Below are 13,401 nucleotides of genomic sequence, written 5' to 3' on the forward strand. Positions count from 1 at the left end.
GAAATCACGCTTCAAAGGTATAATTATGTGATTTCTCTTGTGTTATGCATGTGATCCTGTTTTATGTGTGTATGAATGAGATATATGAAATTCCGCTTAGAGTACCTAAATCCCTACAATGGTATCAGTTAGCCTCTTGCATGAACGCATTTGATCATGATAATAAGATTAATTTAAGGCTTATGTTCATAATTTTATAATCAATTAAGAGGGAGAATTAATGTAATTATGGGTCAATTATTATTTTAAATGTGATTTAACGTTTGGAATTGATTAAATGTGATTAGAATCTATGGACCATATTAGTTTGTATATAGCATAATAGTAATATCATATATTATAAAATTGTTACATAATAAAATCACTCACCATGCTTGCCTAAACTAAAATTCAAATATTATTAATTAAGGCAACGCAATTCCTAAAAACATATTTTTAATTCGTAATAAGATAATATCATATATTATTCATTATCATCTATAAAATATCACATATTCTAAATTTGGTGTGAGATAGAATCAAACCTTATTTTAATTTGGAAAGATAAATCATATTTATTTTCAATGATTATCCTAACTAATTTAGAAGATTCTATCCTAAATACTAGCTAATTAAATAATTTTAAAATTAATAATTTTCTAAAATAATTATTGAATAATTATCATTAATGGTAATGAATAATAATTGATTATCCCATAATTATTTTAGGAAAAAAATTGATCTTAAAATTATTTGATTGACTAGTATTTATGATAGAATCTTCTAAATAAGTTAGGATAATCATGGAGAATAAATATGATTTATCTTTTTAAATTAAAATAAGATTTGATTCTATCTCATACCAAATTAGAATATATGATATTTTATAGATGTTAATAAATAATATACGATATCTAATTACGAATTAAAAACATGAGATATTTTAGGAATAAAAAATATATGATATTTTAGGAATTCCGTTGCCTTAATTAAGAATATACGATAATTTAGTTGAGGCAAGCATGTTGAGTGATTTTATTATGTGTCAATTTTATAATATATGATATTATTATTATGCTATATATAGACTAGTATGGCTCATAGATTCTAATCACATTTAATCAATTCCAAACATTAAATCACATTTAAAATAATAATTGACCCATAATTAAATTATTTATCCCTCTTAATAGATTCTAAAATTATGAACATAGACCTCAAAATAATCGTATCATTATGATCAAATGCGTTCATGCAAGAGGCTAAATGATACCACTGTAGGGATTCAAGTACTCTAAGCGGAATTTCATGTATCTCATTCATACGCACATAAAATAGGATCACATGCATAACACAAGAGAAATCACATAATTATACCTTTGAAGCGTGATTATCACGTTGCGATTGACTATCAATTAGGGAGAGAATAGAGCTCAAAGCGTTGCTCCTCTACTTAGTCCACGGGATTCGAACAAGCCGTCCACCAATGCTATATAGGTCAAATGAAGGAAGAATGCACCACAATCACCACCTTTGCGGAAAATCGACCACCACCGGTGCAATAAGGAGTGCGGACGAGAGAGAGAGAGAGAGAGAGAGAGAGAGAGAGAGAGAGAGAGAGTAAGTTTGAGAGGGGTTGGCTTGTGTTTGCTAATTAGGATTTGTTCTAATAATCACTAAATGTTATGTTCAAGTTCAACTCTAGGCGCCCTGTCTATTTATAATCATATTATATTTAAATTAGGAAGCAAAGCCCAAACCCTGCAATAGTACAATACTACCTATATAGCCGACCACCTAGAGGGAGAAGGCCCATCATGGGCCTCTTCCTCTTATACTCAATCTAGCCCTTTTGTGTGAGCTTATAGGGTCTGTTCAATTGGATTTTAGCCTATTTAATAGCCCAAAGATCGTTACTACCTCTAGCTATGATAAAACGGCGACTCAAATGAACGAACTTCTTTATCTCCATAATTAGATCCATTTATATATCTAGTAATTGCACTTGATGAAGACATAAAACCTTCAACACTCATTAATACATATTGTTTTTTATTATAATAAAGAGGAGAATAGAGCCTAATGGCTTCTATGTTGCACACAAAGTCACAAACGCATTGTAGCGTGTATGTCTTAACTGGTTAAGGATATTGAGCTCATTGTAATAACAAGTTACTCGCTAACCATTGGAGAATAAACTAGCTACAAAAGGGAATTGCTTAGCAATGGAGAAGCTCTCACAACTAAACAATTGTCTTCTCTTTACATCTTTATATGTTTTCTATAGAAAAAAATAAATAAAAATAAAAATAAAAAAAAAAAAAGACAACAACTACAACAACAAATTAACTTTATATTAAATTTACTATTAACGTTAAAATAGGGTTTTTTTTTTTTTTTTTTTTGTAAAAGTAGTAATGTTATTATCTTTATTTTTTTTTTTTTAAAAAAAAAAACTTTTTTTAATTTTTAATTGAAAGGGCACATTTTTTATTTTGTGAAATGGTGACCAGAAACACAAAACAAACAAAACAAAAAAAAAAAAGGTGCATGTATGTGGTGGAAGGAGTAGCAAGACTTAAGATGGATAAAAGAGAAATTAAGTAATTGGAAAATGGCAAACAAATACTGAGTATTCATGTAATATATTGCGTTTATTAAAAGCTGCACCTCGTCTGGTCTTTCTGGGTAGTTACTTATACCCAGTAATAACATGATCACAATGCACGAGAAAAGAAAGATATAATCAAATTAAAATTTTCTTTAAGAATGCTAATTCAATTTTCTTTCTCCACAATGGTAAGAAAAAAGGAGCAATTTGTACAAATCGCTTCCCACCCGCAGAAAGCAATTACCTAAATCTAAATTCTAATAGCATCGGAAGTTTAGTCCAGACAAGCAAATCTGAATTGTGCACCTACAGCAGATTTGTACGCATTGTGCCATCTGACCCTACAAATGAAAGTATGTTCTTAGCATTGCATTTACAATTCTAAAGATAAGGCGATTCAATCATATTATTCAAAAAATTAGCAACAATCACCAACAGCACGAGACTTCAATAGGAGTTGGGGGCCCGGGGGGGGGGGGGGGGGTGAGGGGTGGGGTTGAGAGTAATCACAAGAAGTCCAAGCAATAGCATTGGAAAGAAACCAAGTTGAAACACATACCATAGTATGAGCATTAGATGGCTTCAATGCACAAAGGCACAGCACTAATACTTGGGCTGGATTCTAGCACAGAAACAAAATAGCAGTCAGTAAACAGAAACTGGACACTTTAAAAGAACATGATTTAATCATATATAATACCTTCTACTTCTGTTCGCAGCCAATCTTGTGTGCATATCAAAGCCTGCACAGTATCTGAACTTAGAGAGCTACGATACTGGTCCAGAACCCTGCCTCCAGTTCTGAAAGCTAGCTCAGATGTGACAGTTGACATGGGAACCCCAAGAACATCTTGGGCCATCATGGAAAGGATAGGATATCTTGGCGTATGAACTTTCCACCATGTAAAAATATTGAAATCATAATTACGAGGAAAGACTGGTTCCTCCAAATATTTATCCAAGTCTGAAACTGAATTTTTACCCTGTGAAGTTTCATGCAGGAATTTGTCAAAGCCTTTTAATCTATCCCTAGAGTCACTCCCCATACCACTGGAACTACTTCCAACACCATGATCAAATGAGACTGATGTAGAACCAATCATATATTCGTTGAAAAGATCCCTGACCCCATCAGAGACTTCTTTAATGTGGTCATCTGCACTACTACCATAAATTTCCTGGTAGTAATACTGCACCAATGGCATCTTGAACCTGGGATCTAAGATAGCTGCTATGGCTAATGACAAACTGCATTTATTCCAATAAATTTCAAACTTAGATTTCATTTTCAGAGCCATAGATCTGACAAATTCATCAGAGCTCTTACACCACTCAATAAGCTGTAAATGAGCATCACAAATTTCCGGGAAGTATATGTTCGATGTAGGAGATTTATTGCTGGTAATGGAAGTGGTTATCTCAACAAAAAGCTTCAAGAAGCCCGTAATAGAGTTCATCCATTCCCACTCTTCTTCCGATAAACCTACTGTATAGGCAGAATCATGTTCCTGCAATAGAGAGAAAGCGGCTCTGTATGTTAGTGCTGTTTCAAGCATCACAGATGTCGAGTTCCACCGTGTAGGACAGTCAGCTAGTAGATTCTTCTGATTATCTATTCCAGCTTGTTGGGCTAATTCGTTGAACTTCCCCTGCATTGTTTGTGTACTTTTCACATAACGAATACTTTCTCTAATCTTGTGTATCACCTCACTTAGTACTTCCATAGTATCTTCAACCAGCAACTTCAGAGCATGTGCTGCACATCGCACATCGAACAGCTTACCATCACTAAGAAGAGGCCTATTTTGAGATAAATGGTCTTTAATTCTGGAAACAATATCATCACTGGTGAAAAGATCACCAAATGTCATGGAAAAAAGGCGCCTCTCTATGTCCCAATCCATCAGACATTTGATAACCACTTCAGAGTGTATATCTTCAGTATGAGCAGCATCAATCATGATAAAATTTAGTATCTTCTTCTGCAATTTCCATTCTTCATCAATGTAGTGGGCCGTAAGACACAAGTATCTAGCATTCTCAGGTGAATTCCACAAATCAACAGCAACACTAATCCTGCCACTTAGTTTGCCTATGGTCCCATAAACTTTCTTCTTCTCCTTCTCATATATGGTAATGCAGTCCAGCTCAAGTGAACTGTTTGTTGCAATATCAAACATTGGCTGTAAATTTTTCACAAAAACTTTGAAGCCAATATGGTCAACCATGGCCAAAGGATAACCATGTAATATGATCATCTTAGCAAGATCCATCCTACTTCGCTCTTGGTCAAACTTTGTACTCCCAATAGAAATAACCTCTTCCCTTTTAGGCCCTGGCTCAAACTTAATAGCGGCAACTGGAATATGTTCATTCTTTGGCTGCCCTTCTTCAAAGTTATAGCTTGTAAGAGTTACGGTGGTATCCTTCTTCCTTCTCTTAGCAAGCAGCTGAGAAACATCATAATTGGATCGCTTCAAACATCGCATCAAATGATTTCTCAAATGTGTTGTTCCACTATTACTTGACCCACTTAGCCTCTTATTACAATGTACACAAACAGCATAACATATATCAGCCTTCTTTACTCTTTCAAAGTGATTCCAGACGACCGATGTCAACCGCTTCGGTTTCTTAATCACTGTCTCACTAGTTATCTCCATCACATGGGCAGTAGGGCTAGGTGTCAATATCTGCAGAACAAAATTCAAAAGGAAAATGATTTCAATGGATTGATACAGCCTAGTGATAAAAACAAAACACGTAGAACCATATAAACCCTAGTTATTTATATATGTATAAAAAAAAGCTCCGGATCTAGCTAAAAAATTTCACAAATTTCATATGAAAACCATTGAAGGCATGAATATTCTCCCTCACCCCCCCCCCCCCTCTCCCCCAACACGCACGCACACACAACAATGCAACAATTGCTGTAAAAATGTTACAGGAAAAAAATAATAATAGAATAATAAAAAAAATCACCATTGTTGTGTTAGTGCTACTATACGTCCATACCAATGGAAAGTAAAATGCCATCTTTCCAAACAAAGCAAGCAATGTACTTTTTAATTTACTAGCTTTACTCTTCTTTTTTTTTTTTTTTTAAATACGGAGCTATAGGCCTGTAGCATGCTCCCCCTGTTATTTGTTGTTGTTGTAATTTACTAACTTTGCTTGTTTGAAAATTTCTTCTTAAATCTACACTCGTTAAACTTACCATGTTTAGACAATGGACCACCACTTTACTCTCACATACACTGCATGCATGTCACTATCACAACTTACCTTTTCCCTCACATAATGTATGGGATACATTGGTTTTTTTTTTTTTTTTTTTTTTTTTTTTATGTAAAGCCAAGTGAGCAAATTATAAGCAAATGGAGGAAATTGTGAAGAATTAATGCTGTTAATTAATTTATTCACTAAAAAGCAAAACAGAAGAAAAGACAGCAACCTGAAATTTTCAATATCGTTTGCAATATCAAGTTAGCCATGATGAGTTTTAAGGGGTTGCAAATGGCTCAGAACTAAAGCTACTCTAGCAACATGCTGCATCTGTAAAAAGTCCAATGTCTGTATATACCACATTATATCAATATGTCAATGCCAAAAACAAGGCTCCTGCTTAGGGGAAAGATCAGATATAAAATGACTTACTCATCATAGTCAATATATGTCAATGCCTACAACAAGGCTCCAGCCTAGGGGAAGGATCAAATGTAAATGCCTTATTCATCATAGTCAATATGTCAATGCTAACAACAAGGCTCCAGCCTAGGGGAAAGATCAGAGGTAAATGCGTTACTCATCATAGAACTATAAAAAGACTTAAGAAGAATAATGTAATCCCAAACACTATTGCTAAATATAATGTGAAACATCTGATATTGTCAAACTCATTTTCTTCAGCAAAAGGAAATCCAGGTTAAGGGAGATGCACAGACAATTACATAACAGCCTCGCTGGTAAATCCAAAGACATTAAGAATGGTCAGGACTCAGGAGTGATAAAATAGAGTCAATGTAAATGATAAACCCAACTCAAACCACCACATAGGCACTGGTAGTAAGATAATGTGAAGGCTGAAGGACATATTTGCAATGGTATAATTCAAAAGGCAAGCATAAGTCTTTAGCTACCTGTCTACCAGTCTACCTCCAAGGGACTTAATAATACCAATTAATCTATTTCGGATTAGATGCAACCATACCAGCACATAAACAGCTATCCCAACAGCATAACCATATTCAAAATAAGGAATGCTTCTCATGGAGTATAGATCGACATACACCTTTACGTTAGAAGCATTCTGATACAAGTACAATGGTGCAAATAACATTAATATTTAGCACCATAGAACATAATATAGGTTGCACGGAAACGAGGAAACGGGAATCGAGGAACAAATATTATCAGATTATGAGAAATGGAGAAACAAAAAAATAATAAATAAATAAAGATATTTACTTAGAATAAAATACCAATTGATTAGGACCAAACTTTTTCTCTTTTCTAAAACAATGTCTTCTAATACAATGTCCCCACTATCATTCATATTTCTCTTCTTCTCAAGCAATAAGAATATATATGCAGACAATTAAAGATCATCAATTGCGAATAAAAACTAAAATTTGTTCATCATAATAAGACAAAGTAGTTTAGGCTTTTCCTCCAACTCCTAATATTCTACATACGGCCATACGGGAGTCACGCAGATGAACGATGACTATAACGGTAATTTGTAAGATTTCCCTTTTTTTCTCAAATTAAAACAAAAATAAACCCCAAATCACCAAGGTTTAATTGCTTTTTTAAAGGAAAAAGGCTTTTTTATACCCTTGATAAAGTTTCCCCAAGGTTTCCAAACTTTCAAATGGTGTGACACGTTTCGCAAAGCCAGGAAACTTTCAAATGCGTTTCGAAACACGTTTCGAAACGTAAAACGTTTCTGAAACGATACGCCGATGAATTTTCACGTTTCCATGCATCATAAAACATAATTGAGAGCCTATTTATGTCATCTTTACCAAAGAAGGTATGCATCACCCACAGCCCAAAAAGTGGAGAGTTATCTAGACAAACTACAAAATAGCCTTCCATCAAAAGTAAACAACATTCAAATATGAGAATTAGTAAGTGCCACAAGCAGAGTATATGAAGACATATACAGCCCTATGGGCCAGTTTAGACTCTAGAGGTTGTCTTTGTAAGAACTCCTATAATCCTGTTAGCCATATGATTAAGAAAATCCTTCAAACATAAATAAACAGCCAGCAGGAAGGCGTCTTTAAAAAACTAGGAGTCTGGTTTATCAACTCTCTGTATTACTTAAAAAATTAATACATGATACAATTCAAATAAAAAAGGCTACCATCAAAACATTCTAACACTTCACCCTTAAGATATACTAGTACTAAGCAAAAATCACGACAAAGCATCAAAGCTTAAGCCAGGCAAAAGATTGGTAACAAAGAAGAAAAGAAGAGATTTCCTTTTTTTATCACAATAATATTTGTTAAAGACTTCTAATTTTACAAATCAATGGTTCCCACCTCATAAAAATGGATTTATTTAAATGGTTAGCAAACCCATTAAAACCAAATTGCCTACTGTTGGCAAATTGAAATTTTTTTCACATACACAAGTATTAGGAATGCTAATTCCTCCAAAAAGAGTAAAAAATAAAATAAAATAAAATAAAAAAAAAAAAAACAGGAATCTTGATTCAAATTATCAAACTAAATTTTCAAGCATATCAAGGACAAATCTAATATTTCCTCAATGGGGAAGTAGTAATTTCTTCGTTTCCAAGAGAATTAACCAAAACTAACACAAAGTAAATACAATACAAATATGTTTTCCTATCAAAATCTTCAGTGAGTTAAAATTGATTTAATAGAGACATGAAAACACATTAAACCTCATATAATTAAAAGCTACAACGATGGTACGCAATTTGGTTATGATTCTAAGATCTATCACAACTCCTGTGTCATCATTTTTTCAAATCAATAAACAAATATACATATCAAATAATACAGTAAAATAAAATAATTAGCAATGTTTACCCTCCATTGACCTACACTTGTACTCCAATATCAAAGAAATGCCCATACTAGGGAAACGAATTTATTGAAACCTAAAAAGAAATAGAGTCAACTAAATGTGCAAAATAAGCCCAAGGAGATTCCTCTAAGTTCATGTATGTAGTATGTAACAAACTAGCAGTTAAAGTCTTGTAATAAAATCGAATTATGCAATAAAGATTCAATCTTGGGGAAGATGGGCAGCTTTTTGATTAACTTGAAAATGGAAATGGCAAACAAGAGCAGCTTGAGGCTACTAGTCTCTATTTAGCACCTTTAGGGCACCACTCTCTAGTCTTAGAAATTACTATGATCATGCCTAACCAGCAATTCCTACCCTCCCTTTCTTATATATACACAAGCTGACAAAAGAAGGACGAAACAAAGATGCAGCAGCTGTCATGATCTCAGGGGCTGCCTCACTGATTTGGTGGTGACTGCCCTGCTGTCACCTTCCTTGACAGACCTCCCCTCATTGGCTCCTCATTACTTGGCTGACCCCTCCTCCTTCGCACATAAGTAATCAAGCCACGGTCCTTAGGAGTTAGTGCACTCGTCACATAGTACTACTTGCTAAAAGCAATAAAAAGTATATAACAATCAAGAGGTTTTATATCAAAAAATGTGGAGGGAATGGAAGGGGCAGAGAGGAGGGAAAGGACGGGATCTATTTACCGTTATATAGACAATAATTGGACTGGACTAAGGAAAGGAGGAAAAGGATTAGAAGTAAACAAATCCTCATTTCTTATCAAACAATACATGTACTGATACACCCTGATTGGAAAGTGGGAATTGGATCTTACAGCAGCAACAACTGTGGCATTCGAAGCACCTAGCAATTAGCAGGGGTACAACCCAAATGCTCCACATTCCACCTGTGTTGACAAAATGGTGCAGTTGTATTGTCTCTGTTTGCTGTCCAGACATGTTAGTTAACAAATCTAATTTTACTTGTTCTAGCTCAAGTATCATACCAATTTAATTAAGGTGCAAGTCATTCCAAGGGTGGGCTAGTAAAACATGGTTAATAAGGTAGGGATCTAACTATTGTCACTTTCTTTTGTTGGAGCACTAATCAAGGCTGATATCATTTGGGATAGCAAGAATTGTTTTACAAAAGTTAAATTTCACTTCCCAATTCTTCAATTTCTTTTCTCCCTTTCCATCTCCCAATGACTCAATTGTGATCCAAATAACGAAAAAAATGAATTCCTTCCTTCTCCCCTTTACCCCTAAACCCTTCTATCTACTCATCTACCTCTCATATAACCTTTTATAATCTATCTCTCTCTCTCTCACTCAGCTCACCTTCCTTCAAAATTTAGACCCATCCTAAGATATGTCAGGAGGGTAGGCACACAGGAAGACAAAGCCCATTTTATTGTTTTCCATCCTAACATAGAATGGTCAGAAACAGATTCATGCCAAAATAATTGAATGATTGGCCATGTTAATCATCAAACTTCATAACGTATCAGGGGGGTTAGAATCTAACCTAATACACCATCTTCTCATCCAACAAAATGACCTAATCCAGTTGACTTATAAATTTCTAGGGTTTTTTTTTAGTTATTTTCTCTACTCAAATTTTTTTCTCAAATCTTGTTCAAGTATTATATTAAAAGGCCATCGTTTCAAGTTCCATTTTTGTATTTTAATTTTTCCCTCGTTTTTTGTTCTTTTGTTTAGATTTTTGGTATGAATAAGTTGATTTTTGATTTGGTCATGTGTGGTTTTCTAAAGTTTTTTTTTGGTGGCTGTAAGAATTTGACTTGTGCATTTGTGTTGATGTGCGACTCTAATTGTGCAATTAGACATTTTTTGTATTGTGGTTCTTTTCATCTTCAAGTATTAAAATGTCAGATCAAGTTCTCTCACTTGACCTCTAATCCAACACTGCCAATATTTCCTCCACAGCTCAAATTTCTTATTCAATCAAATTCATAGATTATATATAGTAATTAATTCAATGAAACAAAACTTTATTATGCCCTTTATTGCCCTTTTCTACTCTGCTCCCTCCTTAAAAAGACAAATCACCCCAAAACATATTATTCAATCAATACTCCTTCCACCCCTTATCTACACGCCTACTTTCCTTTTTGGGGGTTTCAAAACTATATGCCAATATTTCTATCTAAAGAATGTACTTTTTAACAATATTCCTTTTTATTGATGAATTGTCATCAATTTTCTTTTATTTTTTTTGTACTTTTGACATCATTTCCAACACTTTCTCTCTCTATCTCTTCAATAATTACCAACTACATTTTCTTTCTCTCTATCCCTCTCTAACCTCACATGCACATTTGCACTTCCCAATTATGGGTTTTAAGGAATCTTTAAGTTCTTTAATTCCCGTGAAAATGGCAAATAGGCATGTAGATAAGGGACAGAGGGAGTAACATATTGGAAAGAGGATAATATGATTATTCAACTACAATTAAGCAGAGGGCATAGACTAATCAGACATATAACAACAACAAAACAAAGTCAACAAAAAACCCAATAGAATATGTTTAACAACAAGATTTCAACAGTAAAATCATCCTATCAGGCAAAATCCATAATCCTCACATGTGACTAAGATAGTAAAAATCAACAAAAAAATTCAAATAAAAATAGAAAATATACAAAATAGATAAGTGAAGAAAATACATGACAAAAGATGGTTGAAAGCAGTGGTGGAACCAGGACTTAAAGAGTGGTAGGGCACCACTGACTGCGTACTAAATAAATCAAAAATAAACATAAAAAGTAATAATCTTTCATACAAACTAAAAAAATTGTGTGATGGAGGGAATTTTGCTGACATGCTTGCAATCGAGGAGTTTTCTGTTCACTATCATGGAGTTCTGTATTTCAAATTTCGCTTGAAGTAGAGGAGGATTAAACAGAGTATTTCTTTTCACAAACAAGAATATAACATTTTAGAAAGTCAAATCCACCCTATTTTACATCTTCACTCTGATATTTATTCATTGGCTTTGGTGTTTAGTTAAGATTAAATAATCCGGTTTCATCAAACACACAATGTGATAACACTGTAAAACATCAATTACTGCAGACTTCCAATTAATTTATATCAAATAATGAACTAATTCTTGTCAATTAATAATGATAACAATCAAAATGCAGATAATCTCAATTCCGATTCCAACTCTACCCGTCCCTGTGCCAAAACGGCGGGGCGACCGCCTGGGTTTAGGGAGAAAAGATCCAATTTTATATTTTCATCCTAACATATAAGGGTTATAAATAAAATCTTGCAACACACTAGCAACCAAATTTGATTCAATTATCAAATTAGGCTCCAAAATCACATAAAATTCTTCTCGCTTAAGAGTATCAACAAAATTGCTCACTAAAATCATTCATAGCTCAGTAATTACAAGCAATAAATTGTTCAATAATACAGCTTAGAAGAACCCCTAAATTGACTATACTGACAATTAAATTAACGATAAACCCTAGATTGTGAAATTGAAATTCGATTATAGAAAGGAAAAAAGGAAAAAGTAGCTTACCGCAGAAGCTGGTTCAATGATGAAGAGAGCTCGAAATACGCTTCAATGGAGAACTCGAAATACGCTTCAATGGAGGAGAGAGAGAAAGAGAGGTGCAGCGTAGAAGTGAAAAGCTTCAAAGGGGCCAAAAAAACATAAAAATGAAAATATAGATTAATGGCACGACATGTAATGTAACAGTTAGATCTAAATATTATCAACGGTGAAACTTCATTTTATCTTTTTTTTTTTTTTTTTTTTTTTGGTGAATAAAGAAAGGATTACATAGATGAATGATGATAAATTATCCATCAATACATAAGGAGCAATGTCACACTTGCTCATGGCCAAACGGAAAAAGTTTTGCGAGATGATGGGCTATAAAATTGTCCTCTCTTTATATATGAGACTATCTAACATATATAAAAGACGAGCAATACTATAAAATGTCATCAAGCACTGTGTCAAGTTGAGAGGAAAACAACACTCTTGTTCAGCCTTTTTACGAGGAGTTGGCAGTCGGTTTCAAGGATGATTCCCTTTCATACCATATATGTGGCCAAGTCTAGGAGCCAGCTCCATGCGGTGACTAGTGAGCTCGACAAATGCGTGTTGCAGAATGCACTACAAAATGTGGCCTTCATGATCCCTAGCTATTGCCCCCCAAGCCCTCCCATCCCTCAGTTGACAAAGAAGCATATGTAATATGTATTAATCTTAATAAAATCGGGAAGGGGAGGCTGCCAAACTTTCGAACTTTCTTTCTCTTTTGCTGCGGCTGCTGAATACTTGCCATGTTCTTTTACCAACATGGGCATACATTCTAAAGAGGACACCATTTGGGGTAACTATATTATCAAACACCTTGTGATTGTGCTCACCCCAAATGCACCGGGCCAAAAAAGCCCCTTTATGTCTCGTAATTGCATCCAATCTCCTTCAATTTTCCACCATATCGCACAAATTTCACCCTTACATTAGTTAGTCATACTCGCACAACCATAGTCTTCCCAAAGCTCTCTGATCTTCAGGAAATCAAATATAGCAAGCTCAACACTTTCTCTTACGCTTTGGCACCAAGGGCGCCCAACTGATTCCATGTGACGCCTATGTAAAAGATCACGCACAAGGAGAGTATTTGCGCATAACCTCCACAAGAAGTGCCTTACTTTTGGAGAGACATCCAAAGACCATATATCAACAAAAGCTTATG

The 13,401-nt window shown here is 34.3% G+C and overlaps 1 protein-coding gene across 3 annotated transcripts; it reads right to left on the bottom strand.

Moving 5' to 3' along the window:
• Positions 1-2,608: 2,608 nt before the first annotated feature.
• LOC145629184 (zinc finger BED domain-containing protein RICESLEEPER 1-like) lies at positions 2,609-12,368 on the bottom strand. 3 transcript variants are annotated; one of them, XM_081681724.1, is made up of 6 exons: positions 12,210-12,367; positions 6,251-6,367; positions 6,048-6,166; positions 3,291-5,283; positions 3,150-3,212; positions 2,609-2,931 (listed from the first exon to the last, which is right to left on the bottom strand). In XM_081681724.1, exons 4-5 carry the CDS (start codon positions 5,251-5,253, stop codon positions 3,163-3,165), a joined length of 2,013 nt encoding a protein of 670 aa, XP_081537850.1. In that variant the 5' UTR covers positions 5,254-5,283; positions 6,048-6,166; positions 6,251-6,367; positions 12,210-12,367; the 3' UTR covers positions 2,609-2,931; positions 3,150-3,162. The 3 variants fall into 3 exon arrangements, with proteins under 3 accessions (XP_081537850.1, XP_081537851.1, XP_081537848.1); XM_081681725.1 differs by lacking the exon at positions 6,048-6,166; XM_081681722.1 differs by lacking the exons at positions 6,048-6,166; positions 6,251-6,367 and having other exon boundaries at positions 12,210-12,368.
• Positions 12,369-13,401: the final 1,033 nt, after the last annotated feature.

This window comes from Chenopodium album, chromosome 4 (assembly GCF_948465745.1).
Source record: "Chenopodium album chromosome 4, dcCheAlbu1.1, whole genome shotgun sequence".
Taxonomy (NCBI): Eukaryota; Viridiplantae; Streptophyta; class Magnoliopsida; order Caryophyllales; family Amaranthaceae; genus Chenopodium; species Chenopodium album.

What these genes read in the sequence shown, in the direction of transcription:
- LOC145629184 (XM_081681722.1), bottom strand. Translation starts at nt 5,253, where the DNA reads ATGGAGATAACTAGTGAGACAGTGATTAAGAAACCGAAGCGGTTGACA. An exon ending in GCTGCGAACAGAAGTAGAAG is followed by an intron (nt 3,213 to 3,290) that starts GTATTATATATG and finishes TTTCTGTGCTAG; the next exon opens with AATCCAGCCCAAGTATTAGT.